This window comes from Centropristis striata, chromosome 3 (genome assembly GCF_030273125.1).
Source record: "Centropristis striata isolate RG_2023a ecotype Rhode Island chromosome 3, C.striata_1.0, whole genome shotgun sequence".
Lineage (NCBI taxonomy): Eukaryota > Metazoa > Chordata > Actinopteri > Perciformes > Serranidae > Centropristis > Centropristis striata.
Window position 1 is genome coordinate 23,919,400 of NC_081519.1, and position 18,103 is coordinate 23,937,502.

The 18,103-nt window shown below is 39.3% G+C and overlaps 2 protein-coding genes across 2 annotated transcripts; both read right to left on the reverse strand.

The window, feature by feature from the left end:
- Window positions 1-580: 580 nt before the first annotated feature.
- rbm15b (RNA binding motif protein 15B) lies at window positions 581-8,161 on the reverse strand. The gene has a single exon (XM_059329315.1). The coding sequence runs from the start codon at window positions 8,159-8,161 to the stop codon at window positions 5,633-5,635; it is 2,529 nt and encodes an 842-aa protein (XP_059185298.1). The 3' UTR covers window positions 581-5,632.
- Window positions 8,162-9,518: 1,357 nt separating this feature from the next.
- Window positions 9,519-17,283, reverse strand: manf (mesencephalic astrocyte-derived neurotrophic factor). The gene is made up of 4 exons (XM_059329857.1): window positions 17,074-17,283; window positions 15,327-15,454; window positions 14,881-15,022; window positions 9,519-12,521 (listed from the first exon to the last, which is right to left on the reverse strand). The coding sequence occupies exons 1-4, from the start codon at window positions 17,159-17,161 to the stop codon at window positions 12,337-12,339; spliced, it is 543 nt and encodes a 180-aa protein (XP_059185840.1). The 5' UTR covers window positions 17,162-17,283; the 3' UTR covers window positions 9,519-12,336.
- Window positions 17,284-18,103: the final 820 nt, after the last annotated feature.

Genomic DNA, 18,103 nt, shown 5'->3' on the forward strand with positions numbered 1-18,103 from the left:
CACACATGCATCCTTGGGATTTGGGCAAAAGGACTCTGTCCTCTGGAGGATCCTGGACAGTCCTTCGGTTGAGTGTGGCCAAATTTGGCCAACATGTAGAAGCCGTTACAACCCAGAGGAGTCGTTGTTTCACACTTAAAGAAACTCAATTAAAAAAGAAGTTCTAAAAAGGAATGAAAACTTAAAGTGAACAATAACATATTTTTTATTTTCTAAATTAAAAAAAAAAAATTTGAATTAAATTCAGTACATAACAATTAGTGCTTCTGTATTTAATCTTAAAATAAAATACCAATTCATGGGAATTCAATAGATAGATAGATAGATAGATAGATAGATAGATAGATAGATAGATAGATAGATAGATAGATAGATAGATAGATAGATAGATAGATAGATAGATAGATAGATAGATAGATAGATAGATAGATAGATAGATAGATAGATAGATAGATAGATAGATAGATAGATAGATAGATAGATAGATAGCTTTTACTTTGGGAAAAACACAAAATATATACAGACTATATAGAAGAAATAGAAGTGACGACATAGAAAAACTGAACAGAAAGGACACACGTTTTGAAAAGAGCATAAAATGTTTATTACATTTTCTTTCAATACAGAATACATGTTTCTATGTCGACATGAATACCAAACCAAAAGAGGGAATCTGTGTACAAAAACAGATTGTCGTCATGGGTTAAACTCCACCTCTTCATCTGTCCTAACACAGCAACACCTCCAGTTTATTTGAGACAGGAAGAGGAACGTGTATTCACAATGGGTTTGTCAAGGAAAGTTGACATAAAAAATGTTTTTTTTAATCCTTAACAGCATATTGTACAAAACGGGTATATTTATAAGATTGGTGTGGTGATGAACATTCAGCAACATGTTATGTTATATGACCACATTTCTCTTTGAGTGGGTGTCTTTTTTCTGATTCATTCTGAATGGTTTCCAGACTAAGAGACACTTTTCTGGCTGATAATACTCACAGTTTCAACCAGTAAAAATCAGAAGATAACTCTGCTTATCTGAATAAAAACACATTCGAGCCACAGAACCATAACTGGTGGATGGATCGACTTTCAGACCAAAAACAAAATGAGAAGGTGCGTGTGTTACCACAACAAAAACAGAAGCTAAAAGAAAATTAAAAGTACTTTTAAGACAGCAGGGTGGAAAAAGGTTAAAAAATTAAATTAAATTAAAAATCATCTCCTAATTCCCTCTGTGAAAATAGACGTTCCAGTGGTGGAAGAATTAGTAATTCCTCCATTCCATGTCAAAGCCCTTACATTTAAAAAATAAAAAAGTAAATTTAAGTTCTCATTATGCTGAATGGTCCCTGTCAGTGTTATATATGCTGTATTGTGTCAGCTATGTTGGAAGTTATTTTATTTTATAAGGTGTTTAATCTCTACAAACTTCTTTCATATGAAGACATTTCTGTCTGTCATTGAGTCCTAAAATATCCTTTTGCAGTGAGAATATTTGAGTCTGTTTCACCAACAAGTGTTCGTCTCTTGAGACAACAGAGAATAAGGCAGATTACTTCACAAGAGCTTTGAAAAAGTAGATTTTTTTCTAATTTCTGGACTAAATTACTTGAAAAAAAACAAAAAAACAACCTTTTTCACAGAAAAAAATGCAATGTTTTTCAGTATATGTTTGCATGACAATCTGCAAGAATAATTCATAACTATTGCCGTCTGATGAAAAGTTAAAAAGCGCAATATGTTCCCTTTAAAATGTAATGGAGTAGAAAACAAACACTTGAGTAAAGCTGTACTTCCAAAGCTGTATATGGACAGAGTTACTTTTACTTTTGCAAATCGGATCGTAGAAGCAAAATACCACAACAGATGTTGTTTTCATTAATAAACGCTCTTTGTGAATAAATTAGTTTAAATTTAGATATTATTTAAAACTTAGGACTTTTTATCTATGTCTTCTCATTTTTATTCTCCTGTTTTATCTTTTTTGTTCTCTTTTGTTTTGTTTTATTTTAATCCTGTAAACCATATCTAAATGTCCTTTTCTTTTCCATGCAAAGGATTTTAAATTGTAACTTAGTCCCAAATAAAGTTCATTCTGACATTTTAAAGACGAAACAATTCAAAGATTTATCAACAGAATAAGAAAAATCTCTAATGGGAAAAGTTGCAGCCTTATTTTCGTCGTCTTGCAGATGCTTGATCAAAACCACGTACGTAAAGATTTGTCACGTTCTTGACTTTAACACATTTACCTGCTTGTGCTGTAAACAAGTAGTGGATTTTAAAAAAGCATCTTTATGTTCAGCCCTCTAGTTCTTCCTCAGACTTTACATCTCTGAACAGAATATGTTTACTACTAATCTGATTCATTTCTTTAGGAGTTTGACAGAAACAGGCACATTTTCAGGCTCTCACTGGTTGAAATCAGCTTCCAGGTCAAACTGTTAAAGAAAAATAAATAACGTGATGAAAAGGAAAAAAATCCCATAAGTCACTTTGTTGAAAACATTCTTGCTATAGTAATTTAGTATCTCAGAATAAAGAGCTTTTTAACTTTAGAAATTCATATTTTTAAATACAAAGGCATTATTTTGAGAAAGCTATGTCTCCATACCAAAGTCTTCAAAAGTAAAAAAAAAATTTATTTTGAGATTTGAAATATATATTGAATTAAAGTGGCTTTACATAACATTCAGAGGATATCAATCGCCTGCATATCATCAAAGTGAAAATATTGATACAGAGTATCATGTTTAAAATACGTCTTTATTTTAAATGCCCACTTTGAATTTATTCTGGTCATTAAAAATATTATTTTTGCTTTAAATGTCTGGAAGAGCTCAAATCATATTTCAGTTGGTTTTTGTGAGTTGGTATAAATCTAACTGAGACTTTGTGATATCCGCAAATATTTAAGCGTTGTCCAAAGACTTTAAATATTATATAGTGTGAGGAAACTTAATTTAGACAGTTTTACATTTCCACTGAGAACTGCTCGTCTGGTGCATATGGAAAAACATTTTCAGACTTCTGGCTTTACTGAAAATGTGCAACAGTGTTTCTGAGCTGGAGGAAAATTTTAGAAAACATAAAACCTTCATGGATAAAAAAGACATAATTGGGCTTGTTTGCAGTTTGCACAGTTTTACAGAGAAATGCTCTCAGGGCTGCAGGGGGAAATTCTGTGAATAACCACTGGGGGGAAAACTTGTTTGCAAAGGCTGAGTGGAGGAACGCAGTTCAGTTCTTATAATATATATCCATGTATCACTCTCTTGGGTTGGAATGGGACACACTCAGGGACTCACATGCTCTAACCTAAACCCACAGCCGGACCAGCTACCAACAGTTTGTTGAAGGGAAATAGCGTGACTTCATTCTCTGGTCGGGACGCCTTTACTCCACTTTATCTTTACATGTACTGTTGTTTAGAGGTATAATAATGTTCTAATGTCGTGTGCAGAACCTTTAAGTCATATTTGAACTGAAAACTGCTCTATGCCTGAGCACTTTAAGCCTTGAATGATCATTATAAGTCATTATTTCAAGAAAGTTTCTCAATAAAATGACAAGATCTTTTTTTTTTCATCATATCATCAGAATTCAGCTTCCACACTAACCAACTTAAACTGACTTCTGTGAACCAACAAACGGAGTAAACATGAAGTCAGCACGGAGCCAACCAGAACCAGAAGCACTCGGATTACAGGATCACACATCTTCTCTATGCACGACAGAAGCTCATGAGGTTTGAGCAACAAAGCAACACACGCGGGATAAAACACAAACTGTTGCAGGTCAAGATCTGCTGAACACCCAAGTTTCTGTTGCAACAAGCCGTCAAACAACAACAATGCTCATTTTCACAACAACAGTTAAAGTCTACGGCTGCGGAAGATTCGTCCAGTTTTTTCCCCTCTCATTCATTATCATCTGGGTGGGAAAATGTGCTTTTGCCTATATAAATATTGTCTTGGCACAAATATTCACTGAACATTGAAAAAAAAAAGTTTGCCACTTCGGTTACATAATTATGACATACACATTTTTTTGCAACACTGCATGTGTTGTTCATTTCTGAGCTAATTAAAGAGTTATTAGGGGATTTCAAAGTTGATGCAATTATTTAAAACTTCTGAATTCATCTGTTTTCGCAAAAAACACGATTTATTCAAATTCAAATTTATTCAAATTAAACTGCATGTGTAGCTCTCTGCCTCGTGTTTAAGTTTTAATTGTTACCATTCAAAACCTGATAATACAGAAATTATATTTCACCTTTGATATTTGCAATGTGAACATGTTTGTGTTATTTTCAGAATAATTAACACTTGGCTTTAGAGTGTAATATTAATGTAAAGACAGAGAGAATATATTGATATCCTGAGTAATTATCTTTATTTAAATAGCAATCTGTATATTTTTTTTATTCTGTATTAATGCTGAATTTTGGATTAAAGTTGGAAATGTTTGATCCTGTCCTAGGCTACACCTATGGTCAGTTAATGTCTCAGATAAGTTCATTTTTATTAAGTTTGACATCAGAATTAATGTATTTGTTTTGTAATTCTCCTTTGATTAATGAATAAATTGTTTTACTGAGACCGGGGTTGAATTTCCTGGATCCTTAAGTGTTTTTAAGGAATTAAATCTGAGTTTAACTGCCAGTCGATTAGCGGTTGAAAGAGTTTAGACAAGCGTGTTATAAACTGTGTTTAGAGTTTAGTTTGACCACCTTGAAATGATGTTCGTGTTACGAGACACAGTAAAGACTATACTGAGGCTGCAGTGATGGAAGACAAAAAGAGAAAGCAGCGTGGATGGATAACAGATGGATGGATTGGTGTATTAAAATTGAATAAAAGTCAGTATACAATATAAAATCAGAACCAGTAATATAATCAGACCTTGCACCAGTAGGACAGCTTTTCTCCAGCAAACAGCTCACTGAAAGACAGACAAAATATAAAGTTTTTTTTCCTTTTCCTGCATGCAACAATAGACCAAACACGCTCACAACTTTCAAAATGGAAGAAAACTGGAATGGTTCAATTGATAAAACACTATCTATGTAAAATATACAGTCACAGGGACGGGTCGCTGTCTCTACCGGCCGGTGCTTCAGACAAAAAGAGGAACACGTCACAACAGTCTCAACCTGCAAGTCGAAGCCAGTAGAGACGAACCAGGCTCCGCTGGCATCACTTTTCCATTCAGTTTACAGTACAATCACTTTGTATAAAACCTCGTTGCCCCACATGTATTGGATATACAGAACAACGTCTGATAAAAGGAAAACAAATAAAGTAAACGAGCATATCAACAAACCCTTCAGATTTAGTGTAATAATAATGTTACAGCTTAGAGTATAAAAGAAACAGTGCTGCCTGCACGAGTAGCAGGCTATACATTAAAATCTTTAAGTGTTTTTCATTACAGGACATTTAATTTATTTCCCGGCAGTTCATGATGAGAAATCACCAGAGGGTAAAAGAGATGTAGTGTACTCTGTTGTGTTTCATTTATAAGATACTGGATAAAACAACAAAATGCATCTTTTTAAAAACAACATGGAAGTATTTGTAGTTGAGCTCCGTGTGTGCATGCCTTTTAGAGTCTTTTATGTATCAATTAGTGTCAGTGACAATCACAATAACCATGTGCTCCTCGTCCAGGTTACCCACAGTCCTTTTGGCGGCCTGCAGGTACTGTTGTGAGAACACTCCAGGAGGGAAGGCGTACAGCATCGCCCCGGGCCCGCCCTCTTTTGCAGCGGGCAGGCTGACCACGCCGGCCGCCTCCTTGTTGCGCAGGTACGTCACAAGGTGGCGCAGCAGGCGTGCCTGCAGGCCTGGCTCAGGGGCGGGGGCCTGGCGATCGATGGGGCCCTGGAGAGCCAGTAGGATGGCGAACCCATCAGGCCGGCCAAGTTTAATGCGGCGGGACACCTCGTCGAGGCGGGTCTGGTCCATGCGGAGCCGCTGGGCGATCTTCAGCTGGCTGGGCTGGTTCTGGCTCTGCAGCTTCAGTGTGTCCTTCATCACCGTGTTGAAGAACGATGTTCCGCCCTCCAGCATGTACAGGTCCGTGGGGAAACTGCTGTTCTTCAGCGCGAAGAAGCCGTGCCACGACTTGGAGAGCGAGGCCTGGGCGAACTCTGACAGCGAGCTGGGGGAGGAGGAGGTGTGCGTGTCCGTGTGGATCGCAGGGGAGACGGCGGCGATGACCTCGCTGTTCCGGTGGTGGTGGTTGTTGAGGTGCTCGGCGGAACGCTTGCTGTGGTGGCGGCCAGGTGGTGGATCATCTTCGTTGATGGCAGGGTGTCGCCCCCCTCCGCCATTTTCAGGGGAATGGTCTCTCGGCTCTGTGGTGGAGTCGGGGGCTCGAACCCGGGCTCGGTCTGGGCTCGCATCAGGAGAGACGGCACCTCCCAGACCTCGAACCCTCGACCTCCCCCTCTCCTTCTCCCTCTCTTTCTCCCTGTCCTCTGTCACCCGGTCAGCAGACAGACTCCTGCTCCTCCTCCGGTTCCGCCTCTCCTCCCGCTCCTTCAGCCACCGCTCCCTGCTCCTGCTGCGACTCCTCGCTCCTCTCCCGCTCCTCCCAAATGCTTCCACCACTCCTCCCGCCCTCCTCTCCAGGCTCCGGGTGGGGCTGGTGGGGTATTCTCTCTCCAGCAGGGCCCGCTCTCTCTCCCTCTGCGAGAGGAGGCTGTGGGAGAGCGGCGGCGAGCGCTCCCTGGCTCCCCTCAGCTCCCGCTCCAGGCTGCGATGGCGGCTGTAGGCCTCCCCAAGGAGGTCGTAGTGGGAGGGGGCTGCCACGGGGGGCTGGTAACCAGGAGGAAACGGCCGAGAGGGGCTCTCCTCAACTTTAGCAAAGTCCACCCTCAGGCGCCGCTCGGGGCCACCCAAAGGAAACCCTCTCATCTGGGTGCAGGCGGCTTGGGCGGCGTCCAAACTCTCATACTGGATGTAAGCAAAGCTGTCCCCCTTCACATAGTCGATGTTCCTTATACTCCCAAATCGGTCGAACTCCCGGGCCAGGGCTGCCAGGGAGTTTCCAGGCCCGAGACCACCCACCCATAGCCTTGTGGTGGGGTTAGCTTTACCATAACCGATCTTTATTGGATTTCCACCCATGAGTCGACCCTGCATGGCCACTTTGGCACGGTGGGCCATGTCTAGGTTCTGAAACTTCACAAAAGCGTACGCCCCACCCTGTCCACGAGCCGGGCGTTTAATCACAACATCCTCAATGATGCCATACTTGTCAAAGCCCCTCCTCAGTTCTGCCTCTGTAACATTACCATCCAGATTGCCAATAAAAAGGTTGCTGGTGGCCCTCTGATCATCCTCCGGTTTTAAATCCTCCACCACTGGCATGGGAGGGAAGCCGTAGGGCCGGCCCCTCTCATCTAGCATGCCATAATAATCCAGAAGTCTCTCCCTCTCTCTGCTGAGCCCCAGGGTCTCCAGAGCGTAGTGTCTGGCTCTGATGTCTCTAATGTTACTCACACCGGGACCGGGCGGGGACAGGGAGCGTTGTCTGTACGGGTACGGTGCGTGCAGAGGCAGATACCCCGTATCTGGCGGCGTGACGCTCCGCCTCCTCACGTACATGGGTTCAATTTTAAGCTGCCGGTCACCCAAAACTAACCTGGAGGATTTGGCGTGCCTGGCCTCTTTGGCGTCCTCCGGGTGCCGGAAATTAACGTAAGCGATCCGGCCCAGCTCCGGCGTGTGCGACAGCTTCACGCTGACGTCCCCGAACTTTTTGAACTCGTGAAACAGCGCGTCCTCCACGTCCTCGTCCGACACCTGCGAGCCTAGGTTGCTGATGAGCAGCGTTTTGTACTCCAGGGTGCCCGGGCGGGCAGCGGGGAGCTCCACCGCGGTGGTGCGGAGCGGCGGGCGGCCGAGAAGGCTGAGCTCATGCCGGTGGTGGAGCTCCAGGGCGGCCGCCCGCTCCTCCCGGAGCCGCGGCTTCTCGCGCTCCCTGCTCCGGCTCCGGCGGTGGTAGCCCCGGCTCTCCGCCAGCAGCAGAGCCAGCGGCGGCGGCGGCAGCTCCTCCCTCCGTGCACTCTCCCGCTCCCGCTCCCGGATCCGCTTGGCGGCGGCCCTGGACGGACTCGCCTCCCTCCCGGCCTGCCTCTTCATCTTCACCGGAGGATGGAGCTCAAACTTTTCGGTGCCTGCAGCGGGAATCCGGCCTGCGGAGCGACTTCCAGCGGCGTTAGCACGAACAACGAGGCAGACAGGGGCTTCCGCAACGACACGCCACCGCTCCCGAGGCCGAACTCTGTCATATATGTCGAAATAAAAGCACAAATTCGTTTAAAAACATGTCAGCCGCGGAGAATCTGCAGCTACGCCGCCATCTTGGACAATAGGAATGTGCGCTTTCCCGAGTAGGGCGGAGCCTGCGCTGACGCGTCTGCAGCGGCGTCATGACGTCATCATGCTTAATTTTGCAAAACAATCAAACAATTATTATTGTTATAACTATTATTATTATTATTACTATTATTGTTGTTGCCGTTGATGGAAAAAATACATGTAATGTAATTGTTGTCATTATTATTGTTATTATTTTTTTATTATTATTATATTTTACATATGTATTTTGTACTGTAAGGAGCAATAAAAAATAAAAATAAATTATAAAAATAAAATAATTATTTTATTTTGAGTAGATTTTTTTATTTGTATTTATATTTTTCATTCAAACTACTACTTCCACCAATAAAATTATAAGAACATAAAGAAAATGATGTAACAGGTTTATGGAGGTCAGTTAATGACGGTATTTACAGCAGTAAAACGAACATGGCAAGGAACTGTAATTATAATATAGAATAATTTTGTTGTTAAAACTACATGCTGTTTATTGTTTTATCATATTTTCAGTTCTTATATTATCACTTGTAAGGCAGAAATAATCAGTGGTGGAAGTTAGTAACAATTTATTGCATCATCAGCAAACTGTACTCAAAGTACCAAAATAAAAGTATTCAACATGCAGTAAGGTAACTGTCAGTTTAATGCAAATATTCACTATGTATGGAAGTATAGTTAATATTATTGTCACATTCAGCGTTTTAATGTTGCGTCTGGTCGAGCTGGAGCTAAATGTTGCTATTTTACAAACCGAGGGTCATTTTAATTTAACAACAGCTGTATGTTAAAAGCTTAAATGTCTTTAATGTAAAATTGAATTTGTAAAGTAAGTAATCAGATACTGCATAGTGCAGCAAAACAATACTTCCCTCTGAAATGTAATGAAGAAGCAGTATAAAGTAGCACAAAATGGAAATAATAATAAATAAAGAACCTTTAAGGCCTAAATGTTGAAAAATATTTAAAACATTAAAAAACATAAAATGTTTGCACGATTTAAATATTGGAATTTCCTTTCAGATATAGTTCAAAGCTATTTGAAATCTTTTTTTAGACAATATTTGAATAATCAGATATTTCATACATTTTTGAAGTCATATGATCCATAACTCCACATGGGTTTTTTACATATTTTAATTGAAAAAGTAGAATAGTACAGTTGTAACAAATGACTGGGCCTTACATGTGAAAAAACAGCATATTGTAAGTTTTCCTTTCATCAGAAACCTTTTTTTTTTCAGTATACATCAAACAATGAAATATCTATCCCTTCTGAAAGACACAACAGTCTGGGGGGTCAGAGCTTCACCGCTCACTGCAACATGTGGAAGGAAATATATATTTATATATTATTTCCCTCCAAGTGAAGGAACCATAAATATTGTTTCTGAAGTGGTGACAGAGGTGTGTGTGAATGGAAACAAACATTTTGAACTTTAATTCACCGCCAGTCAGTTTTCTATATTTTTTTTTTATTTCAAATTTTTAACAATCCTTTCATCCAATCCCTGATTGGATTACAGTGCCAGTGATCCCAGCTGCTCAGACGTGAAGGTGGACGACAGCAGGAGAGCTGAGGCTGATTTCATGAGCTACAAAGTTCACAACACTTATTACATCAGCACGACAGGACAGAAACCTTCTGGGCTGCCAGATCCAAAACAAAGCCAGGAAACAATGAGATTAGAAATAAAAGAAGTTAAATATTCATAAAAGAAAACTCAATAAATATCTTACCTAAATATTTCTTACAGAAGCGTTGCACCTTTCTGTGTCAGAAACTAATTAAATGTTCTTTAACACAAGTCACCCATAGTCCACAGCTGAAGAGTGTTCAGAGTGTGTCATGCATTTTCTTTTCACCAAGTATTCCTCATAAAGAACTGACAGAACCACTTGTTAAGAACCAACTTCTCTATAAATGATGCAGGATCTGAAGGTAATGGGACAAAAATTTGGTCTGGTTTCTGTTTGAGGTATTGACCGTCACATGTGGGTGAGTTTTGGTTTCAATCTGTAAACTTTGTGCAATGTTTTGCTGCAGTTTCCAGGTTGAAAGACACGTTTCAGGTACGTTTTCATGTCAGAGGCATTACCCAGTAAGCAGTGGCGTGTGTATTATTTGTGTATATCTCTATTTTTGATTAGATAAAGGTTTCGTCAGGGCTGAAGGTGCTGCAGGTAAACCATCCGTGTGGAGAGAAAATGAGGCAGAAGACATTTGCTAATCTCTGAACACATCAGCTATCGTCTGAAAAATATGTCACTTTTAAAATGCATCTTTTCTTAAATATGCAGACGTCTGTAGAGATTAGCTGGAATGTTGTCTGGACCTAAATACGTTGCTAATTAGACTGCAAAAGCAGACAGGTGCACAGAGGAGGAGGAGGAGGAGGAGGTCTTGGTCCTGATATCTGCTCAGAAATATCAGCTTTGTTGTCAGACTGGGTTCAGAGATTGTGTAGCACCTGCATTTTTCCAGGAGAAAAGCTAATTATTGGCAATGTTGAGTATTTAGGGCCATTTCCATAAAAAATTAAATCCTTCTGGATTAATGGCCAGGCCACATGGTGCTGCCATGGTGCAAAAAGCTAGTGTTGTGAATTTACACAGGTCTGTACACAGAATTCAGAGCACATCGATTGCCTGTACAAGCCTCTCAACACGGCGGTTCTATCGACACAGCAAATGGTTCTAAAGATCCCAACAATAAGAACAGAGCTAACAGAGTAACCTGAGGGGGAACCAGCAGGTCGTTGTCAGAGAGTCCGACACATACAGGACTCACAGCCAGAGAGGCTACAACATTTAGTTGTTAACAAAGAAGAGAGAAGCTTAGATAAAGAGGATATAATAGAGAAGCGTGACTTCATTCTCTGCTCAGGGGGCTGTAACTGCACTATATCTTCACAAAATAACATTTGCTGCTGTATTAATGTTCTGAATGTCGTGTACAGATCCTTTAAAGAAATAAGATAAAGAGGTTCGTTTTTTTTGTAATAATGGCACAGTTTCTTTGACTCTTAGTTGGAATATGGGTGACTCTGTTAACTATAAAACAAAAAGACTAAACTGGAGGTTTAAAGGGGGAATGTTGAAGACCTGAATGTCTCTACAGTAAGGTGGTCATCGGCCTAAAAGGAGAGCTGAAGTCTGATCTTAATACGACACTCACATGTGTGTGGAAACCGTTTTTGGCTGCTGTAATCCTTCCTGTTGGTTAAACCGGCCAAACGTAATGTTACTTAAAAAACCCTTTTTGCACAGAACAGGACTGTGGATTTTATCTGCAGCCACTGGAAATGATTTGTATGTACAAACATGTATGTCAGTCAGTGTTGTTTTAAGACAGACTCGAAAAAACGTGACTCATCCTCAGAAGAAACACATTCGACTTGTTGGCATTAAGATGTTGTTGGCAGGAGGCTGGAGAAGAGTTTGTGAACAGGAAGCTGTGTTGTGGCCAACAAACGTGCCGGAGCGTCGCTGTAACCTCCAGCAGCGGCTCAGTGATGCCACGTTGTTGGAGAATCACGTTTGTAGCAAACATACAGTGAAATGTATCGAAAAAGCTGCTCCCAACGCTCACATTCTGCATTAAATTAGTCTTCTGTTGTATGAATCCCTTTATGACCTTCATGACTATTTCAAAAAGCTTCTTTTCCCTTTCACTGGATTTAAAAGTATTAGACTTCAGACTTGTGTATACACCGATGTCTATACTTCTGAATCACATTACTACATGCTTTTACAACTCCCCAAAACCCAAAAGATTGAGACAAACATGTCAAACAAAACTCCCCCCTCCTCCTCTCCTCTCCTCTCCTCTCCTCTCCTCTCCTCTCCTCTCCTGGTCCTCCTCCTTCTTCTTCTTTCTGGATAGCAGTCTGGTCCAAGTCAAGTCCAAAAGTTGTGTGTTTTGTTTATGTTCCTCGTTACAGTTCTGTCCGTGCCTTGGCGGCTGCAGGAGCGTATTTAGGCATGAGCTCCGTGATTTTGCGGATGAAGTCGGACTTCTCGGCGCAGCCTTTGCAGGACTCGCCCCACTCCTCCAGGATCTTCTTCAGGTCCTTCACTTTAAGCTTTTTCAGGTCCACTGTGGTCAGGTCCAGCTGTTTGTCTGCACGGGGAAAGACACAAATGAATGACTTGGCATCTGTAATTCTTGGAAAGGTTTTTAAACATCTAGTAAGGTTTGTTTGTCACATGCACTTGTTGAAAATGTTTTATGAGGAAGGAATACACTCCACATGTTTTTTAGACCTCAATTATTTGTACCAATTCTAAATATAACTTATTTCATCCTTAATCAATACCAGCAAGTGTCCCAATATGTTACTTGAAAAGAAAAATACAAAAAAAGTCCCTGGATATGAGGAAATGTTTCATCACCTTTATGAAATTTGGCAGTCAAATTCAATATTTTTTTCTGCTTGCTCAACTTCTATAAATATTTGTATTACTGCTTTGCATTCATGAATGCATTTGGAGAAACAGCACTGCAGGATTTACTGCATTTATCATAAAGCATGTAAACTGACATGTCGTCTACCAGCGATATGCAGACAACAGCAGTTTAGGCCTGTCGCGATAATTACTTTATCGACTTTTCATTCGATATATAAAATGGACACGTTAGTTTTTTCTGGACTCAATATATTGAATTTTTTTACTTTTTTGTGTTGTGTTTAAAGTAATGCTGCAAATGTTTGACAGCCAGTACGAATTGCCAAAAAAAAAAAATATATATATATATATATATACATATATATATATCTGTCAGCAGCTCTCCTCCACATCAGCAGGATTAACTCCCTTCCTCAGCAGGAGGCAGACCAGGTGCTCGTCCTGTCCCACCTGAACACATCAGACCTCTGCAGCTAACCCAGAATGCTGCTGTACACCTGCTACCCAACCTCTCTACTAGGGATGAGCATTTGGAAGGAACCTGCCAAATTATATATAACATCTATAACATTAACGTTCAATTAATCGATTAATCGCTGCATGCACATATGGGCACAATAAAATATATATATACACAGGACTATGCAAAAGCCTGTATTGAGAACGGACACTTTTTTTTATAAGGAAGAAAAGAGACTTGATCCTGTCAATTGTTAAATTAACTCACGTGAGATTAATCTGTAAAGATAATGTCAAGGAGTTAAATGTTTTATGTTTTAGCCCCCGAATAGGCATGAGGTTAGTTTTCACAGTAATCTTCATAATTAAATGTGTTTTGTGTTTAAGTTTTGGACAAAATTAATCCTCTTTTGTTTCTGTGTGTTTTATAATTGTTATTGCAACTTTCAGTTTGCAAACTGTAGCTTTTGTCAACTTAATTCTCAGCTCATTGGCTGATTGACGTACGGCCACAAAACTGAACACTCGGCGTGTTTCAGTTCAGTGATACTGATAGCAGTCAGAGATAAAATAAAAATAAAAAGATACACAGATCAATTAAAAATTTCACTTGATCGACCAAATTCTTAACGACCAATATCAGCGATTAATTATTTCCATCCCTTCTTTCTACACCTCTGCTCTTCTCTGGTCTCTAAACTGGCTTCCTGCAGCTGCTCATGTCTCTGGTCCTGGCCTACTTGGGCTGTACTAAATAGGCTGGAGAGTCATTCTTAAAGCTGATATTAAAGTTTTAAACATTTTTATGCTGCACCAGGGTTGGGCAAATATATCGGCTGAGATGGAGTACATTGGTGGTGGTTTTCTGGGGGCTATTTTTGTCATTTTGTGTTGCCAACTTAATGGTCTGCCTCCAACGAACAAGCTGCCTGCTGAGCATCAGAAAGAGGCCAGCAACAGAGAGGAGACAGAGTGTAGAGCCAGCAGCATATATTAACATCTGACTCAGTGAATTAAGGGTTTATTTTAACCAAACAGGAGTTTTTCTCTGCCTCTGGACGTTCAGCCTCCCATCACTCACAGCAGCCTGCAGCTACTCATCTTGGTTTTTCCCTGCTCTGGTTCCAAAGTGGTCCCCCACTTCAGCAGGATGTCCACAAAACCTGCTGGCATTTACTTACAGTCATGGAAAAAAATATTTTTTTGACAATAACCAAAATCATTATCAGGAAAACCATGGAAAATGTCTAGATATCAGCTCTTAAATAAAGTCTTATGAACTATTTTTGTTGATATCATTATATTTGTCCAAACAAATGTACTTTAAGTTGTACCAGGCATTAAAATGAACAAGAAATTGAAGAAAACAATGGTGGTCTAATAATTTTTTCTATGACTGTATGTTCCGTTGGGATAAACAATCCCTAAAAGCTCGTACTGTGGCATTAAAAGGCTCACATCTAAATGCTGCTACATGGTTTGCATGAACAAAGCGACCGCCAAGAGAAAATAATGTAATGTAATGTCTGTGTAACTATTTCATGGTTTGGATGAAGATGGAGGTCTGGGGGAATGTTTTTAATTAAAAAGAAATATAATTTTGTCCTCCTTACCGTATTTCAGTTCACAGATCTGACTGTCCTTCTTCTTTAGTTTCTCACAGATCTTCTCCACGGGGGCGTGGTAGCTGAGCGGCTTGGACACCTCGTTGATCATCTTGGTGGCTGCGTCACTTGTTGCCCCGATGTAGTAACACTAGACGTGTAAAAACAGAGAGAAATACATCTAATTTAATTGTTTTTGTAGGCTTAGACGTGTTTAAAAGGGTCCCAGTTTCCCCTTTATTTCACTCACTTTCCATATAGTTTATACGAAAAGAATATGAATGTATGTATCTGTGCAGCAGTCCATCAATAGTTTGTTTTAACATCAAATCAACAGATAAAACATGTTACAAAGTTCCTGCAATCCATAAAGTCTCATGGAAACGACGATAAGATCAGAAACTCTGACAAAAAGACACAAAAGACCCTGTTTAAACTTTCTGTGTTTGACTTACAAAGCGGTTTTCTTTGCCTTTAGCATCTTTGCAGGTCTTCACGATGGCCTTCTCAATGTCTGCGTTGTTGAAGTTTACGTTGTTGTCCTTCAGCGACTGGTAGAACTTCCCCAGGAAGGAAACACACACTGAAACAAACAAAATGTGTTAAACATCTTTCCAGGCGAATTCTGCTTTTAGTTTCTATAACTGAAACTGTGACACACCTGCTGCAGAAGCAGTTGAGAGTTAAAAAGTTTATTGAAATAATTGTTTTCTGTAGCCCATGATTTAGATATGTTGACTTTATTTATGCTGTCCTTTATTATAATAAGATACTGAATTATTTTTATTTGGTTTAACTTGTCTGTATCAGAATCTACAGGACCTGCTGAATGTCTACGTTCATAATGTTCAATTAAAGAAAAAGACGTTTTCTTCAAGAGTTGCTTTGAGTAGCCCTTGATTAAGATATGCTGATGTTATTTTTTCCTGCTTAATTATTTTTAGATACTTTCTTTTTATTTGATCTGATTTATGTTCCTTATCATGTTTTATTTGATTGATTTTCAAAATTATTTGAGTGTCTGACTGCATCAGATCCTGCTGAATGTTTCTACGTTCATAATGGTCAATTAACAAGAATATAAGGTAACATGTGGTGAGTAGTTTCATATATAAATCATGTTTTAATGGTGAAGTATTCCTCTAACAGTATGAACACTTGCACATCCCCTAGAATATATATATATTCTTAATACCCACTTTGTGAGACTTGCTTTTATGTAATGCTTTCTATTTTACTACTCCTTTGACCTTTTATTTCTGTGTATCTGAGAATGTGTTGTGGTTGTTCCACTTTCACTTATTGTTTTTCTTTTCATGTAAAAATTGTTTTTAGCCTCATGGCATCGTTCTAGTTTTAATTAACTGCTCTCCATTGAAGCACTTTGTAAGCTGCTGTTTTTAAAAAGGTGCTATATAAATAAAGTTATTATTATTATTATTATTATTATTATCTTTATATATAAGATAAGACTTTATTTATCCCGTGGGATTTAGTTGCCACAGCACCTATAGATATAAAAACAGAATAAACTTAAAAAAAATAAGACATACATCATATCCAAAAAATACTAACATGACTGCTATTTGGCATTTATTAGTAATATATATGTATTTTCTTTGTTTTTTCATGAGAGCCTTTTATATTCCACAGATCAAGATTAAGATTTCCTTTATTAGTCCTACGATGGGGAAATTTCCAGAATTAGTTAGTTTGCTTTCAAGCAAAGTGGAAAGCAAAATTAACTAGAAATATAAGAAAGGTATTAACAATTTAAACAAAATAAAATATATAATATATCGATTATCTAAATAAATATATCGATTGTTTATGTTTAGATATATATATATATATATATATATATATATATATATATGGCAAATCCTACCAGCTGTTTCTTCATGGGGACACATATTGAATGTATTTCTGTTTCTCGTCTTTGCCCCATAAAAACCAAATCAAACTGCTTGTATGTTAAAATCCACCTGGCTGATTCAGATAATTTTAAGAATCCTGTGTGAGAAATCTGTGAGCGTCAAAAAAGAAATACCTTACACGGAGACATAAACAGAGCCCATCATCACCAGATATTTCTCCAGGTATTATAAAGCAGCCTGCTCTGTAGATAAAATGTTTTGTGCCTCCTAAAGGTTTTAAAGTTGTCCTCCAGCTGCTGAAGCTAGCCGGCTAGCAGCTACCTACCTTCACACTCTCCCTCCTTCAGCGCCTCAGACGGACCGGGCACCAGAGCGAGCACCAGAGCCACCGACAACCCGCCGAGACTCAACATTTTGGGTAGAAAGTATCCGTGTGTAACCAATGCTGGATCTATACACTCCGTTTTCCGTCCTCATGAGTCGGTACGGCTCCGAAACAGACGCCGGTAAAGTGAGCAGCAAGCGTTCCTGGTTGTACGGGGCGCTTTCCGGTGAGCCACGTCACACAAGATCAGCTTCTGATTGGTGGAGAGGTCCGACTCTCTGCACGGTCCTCCACGCATTCTGCTCTGATTGGACGGAGACGGAACATTCCGGGAACAACGTCCAGTTGGCGCTGTGTGATTGGTCCACAGCCGCCTCGTGCCCTCATTATGTGATTTAAATAACAAATAATCCAGAAACTTTGTTTAATATTTCATAATTACCTTTTTATTTCTTACTTATTTACATTGAAGGGAACAACATATTCATAATGCCTCCACTAATAATAATAATAATTATATATATATAAAATATATTTGTAATAATAATTATTTTATTATTATTTTATTATTTTTTAATAGCCTAGTTGATTTTGAATTAATTAGAGAGAAAATAAGAAATTAATAATAAACAATTTTGGTTTTCAATTAATTCAAAGACAAAATAAGGAATTAGTAAAAGTAGCAATAACAAAGTCTGATACAAGTAAAAGCCCCTGTATTACAAAATTGTACTTAATAAAAGTCCAAAAGTAGCCTCAAAATATACTTACATTTACTAAAAGTACTAACTGTGCAAAAAAGCCCATTTAAAAATAATAGATACTATATTATTGAATTTAGAGCTGTCATAGCGATGATTTGTATTAACTTATTAACCACCTATACATATAATAAAACATCATAATTAGTTGGTTTTTATTCTGCAGTAGGCCTAATAATCTTCATTTTTAAAGTAACTAAAGTTGTCAAATTAATGCAATGCAAATGTTTCTCTCTGAATTGTGTTGAGACATTAACCTTCATATTGTG

Bases quoted from the DNA above. Each gene is read 5' to 3' on its own strand.
- rbm15b (XM_059329315.1), bottom strand. From the start codon at position 8,161: ATGAAGAGGCAGGCCGGGAGGGAGGCGAGTCCGTCCAGGGCCGCCGCC.
- manf (XM_059329857.1), bottom strand. From the start codon at position 17,161: ATGTTGAGTCTCGGCGGGTTGTCGGTGGCTCTGGTGCTCGCTCTGGTG. The intron at 15,023-15,326 runs GTAAGTCAAACA...TTACACGTCTAG, and splicing joins AAGGCAAAGAAAACCGCTTT to TGTTACTACATCGGGGCAAC. The intron at 12,522-14,880 runs GTAAGGAGGACA...TTCCCCGTGCAG, and splicing joins GATCTGTGAACTGAAATACG to ACAAACAGCTGGACCTGACC.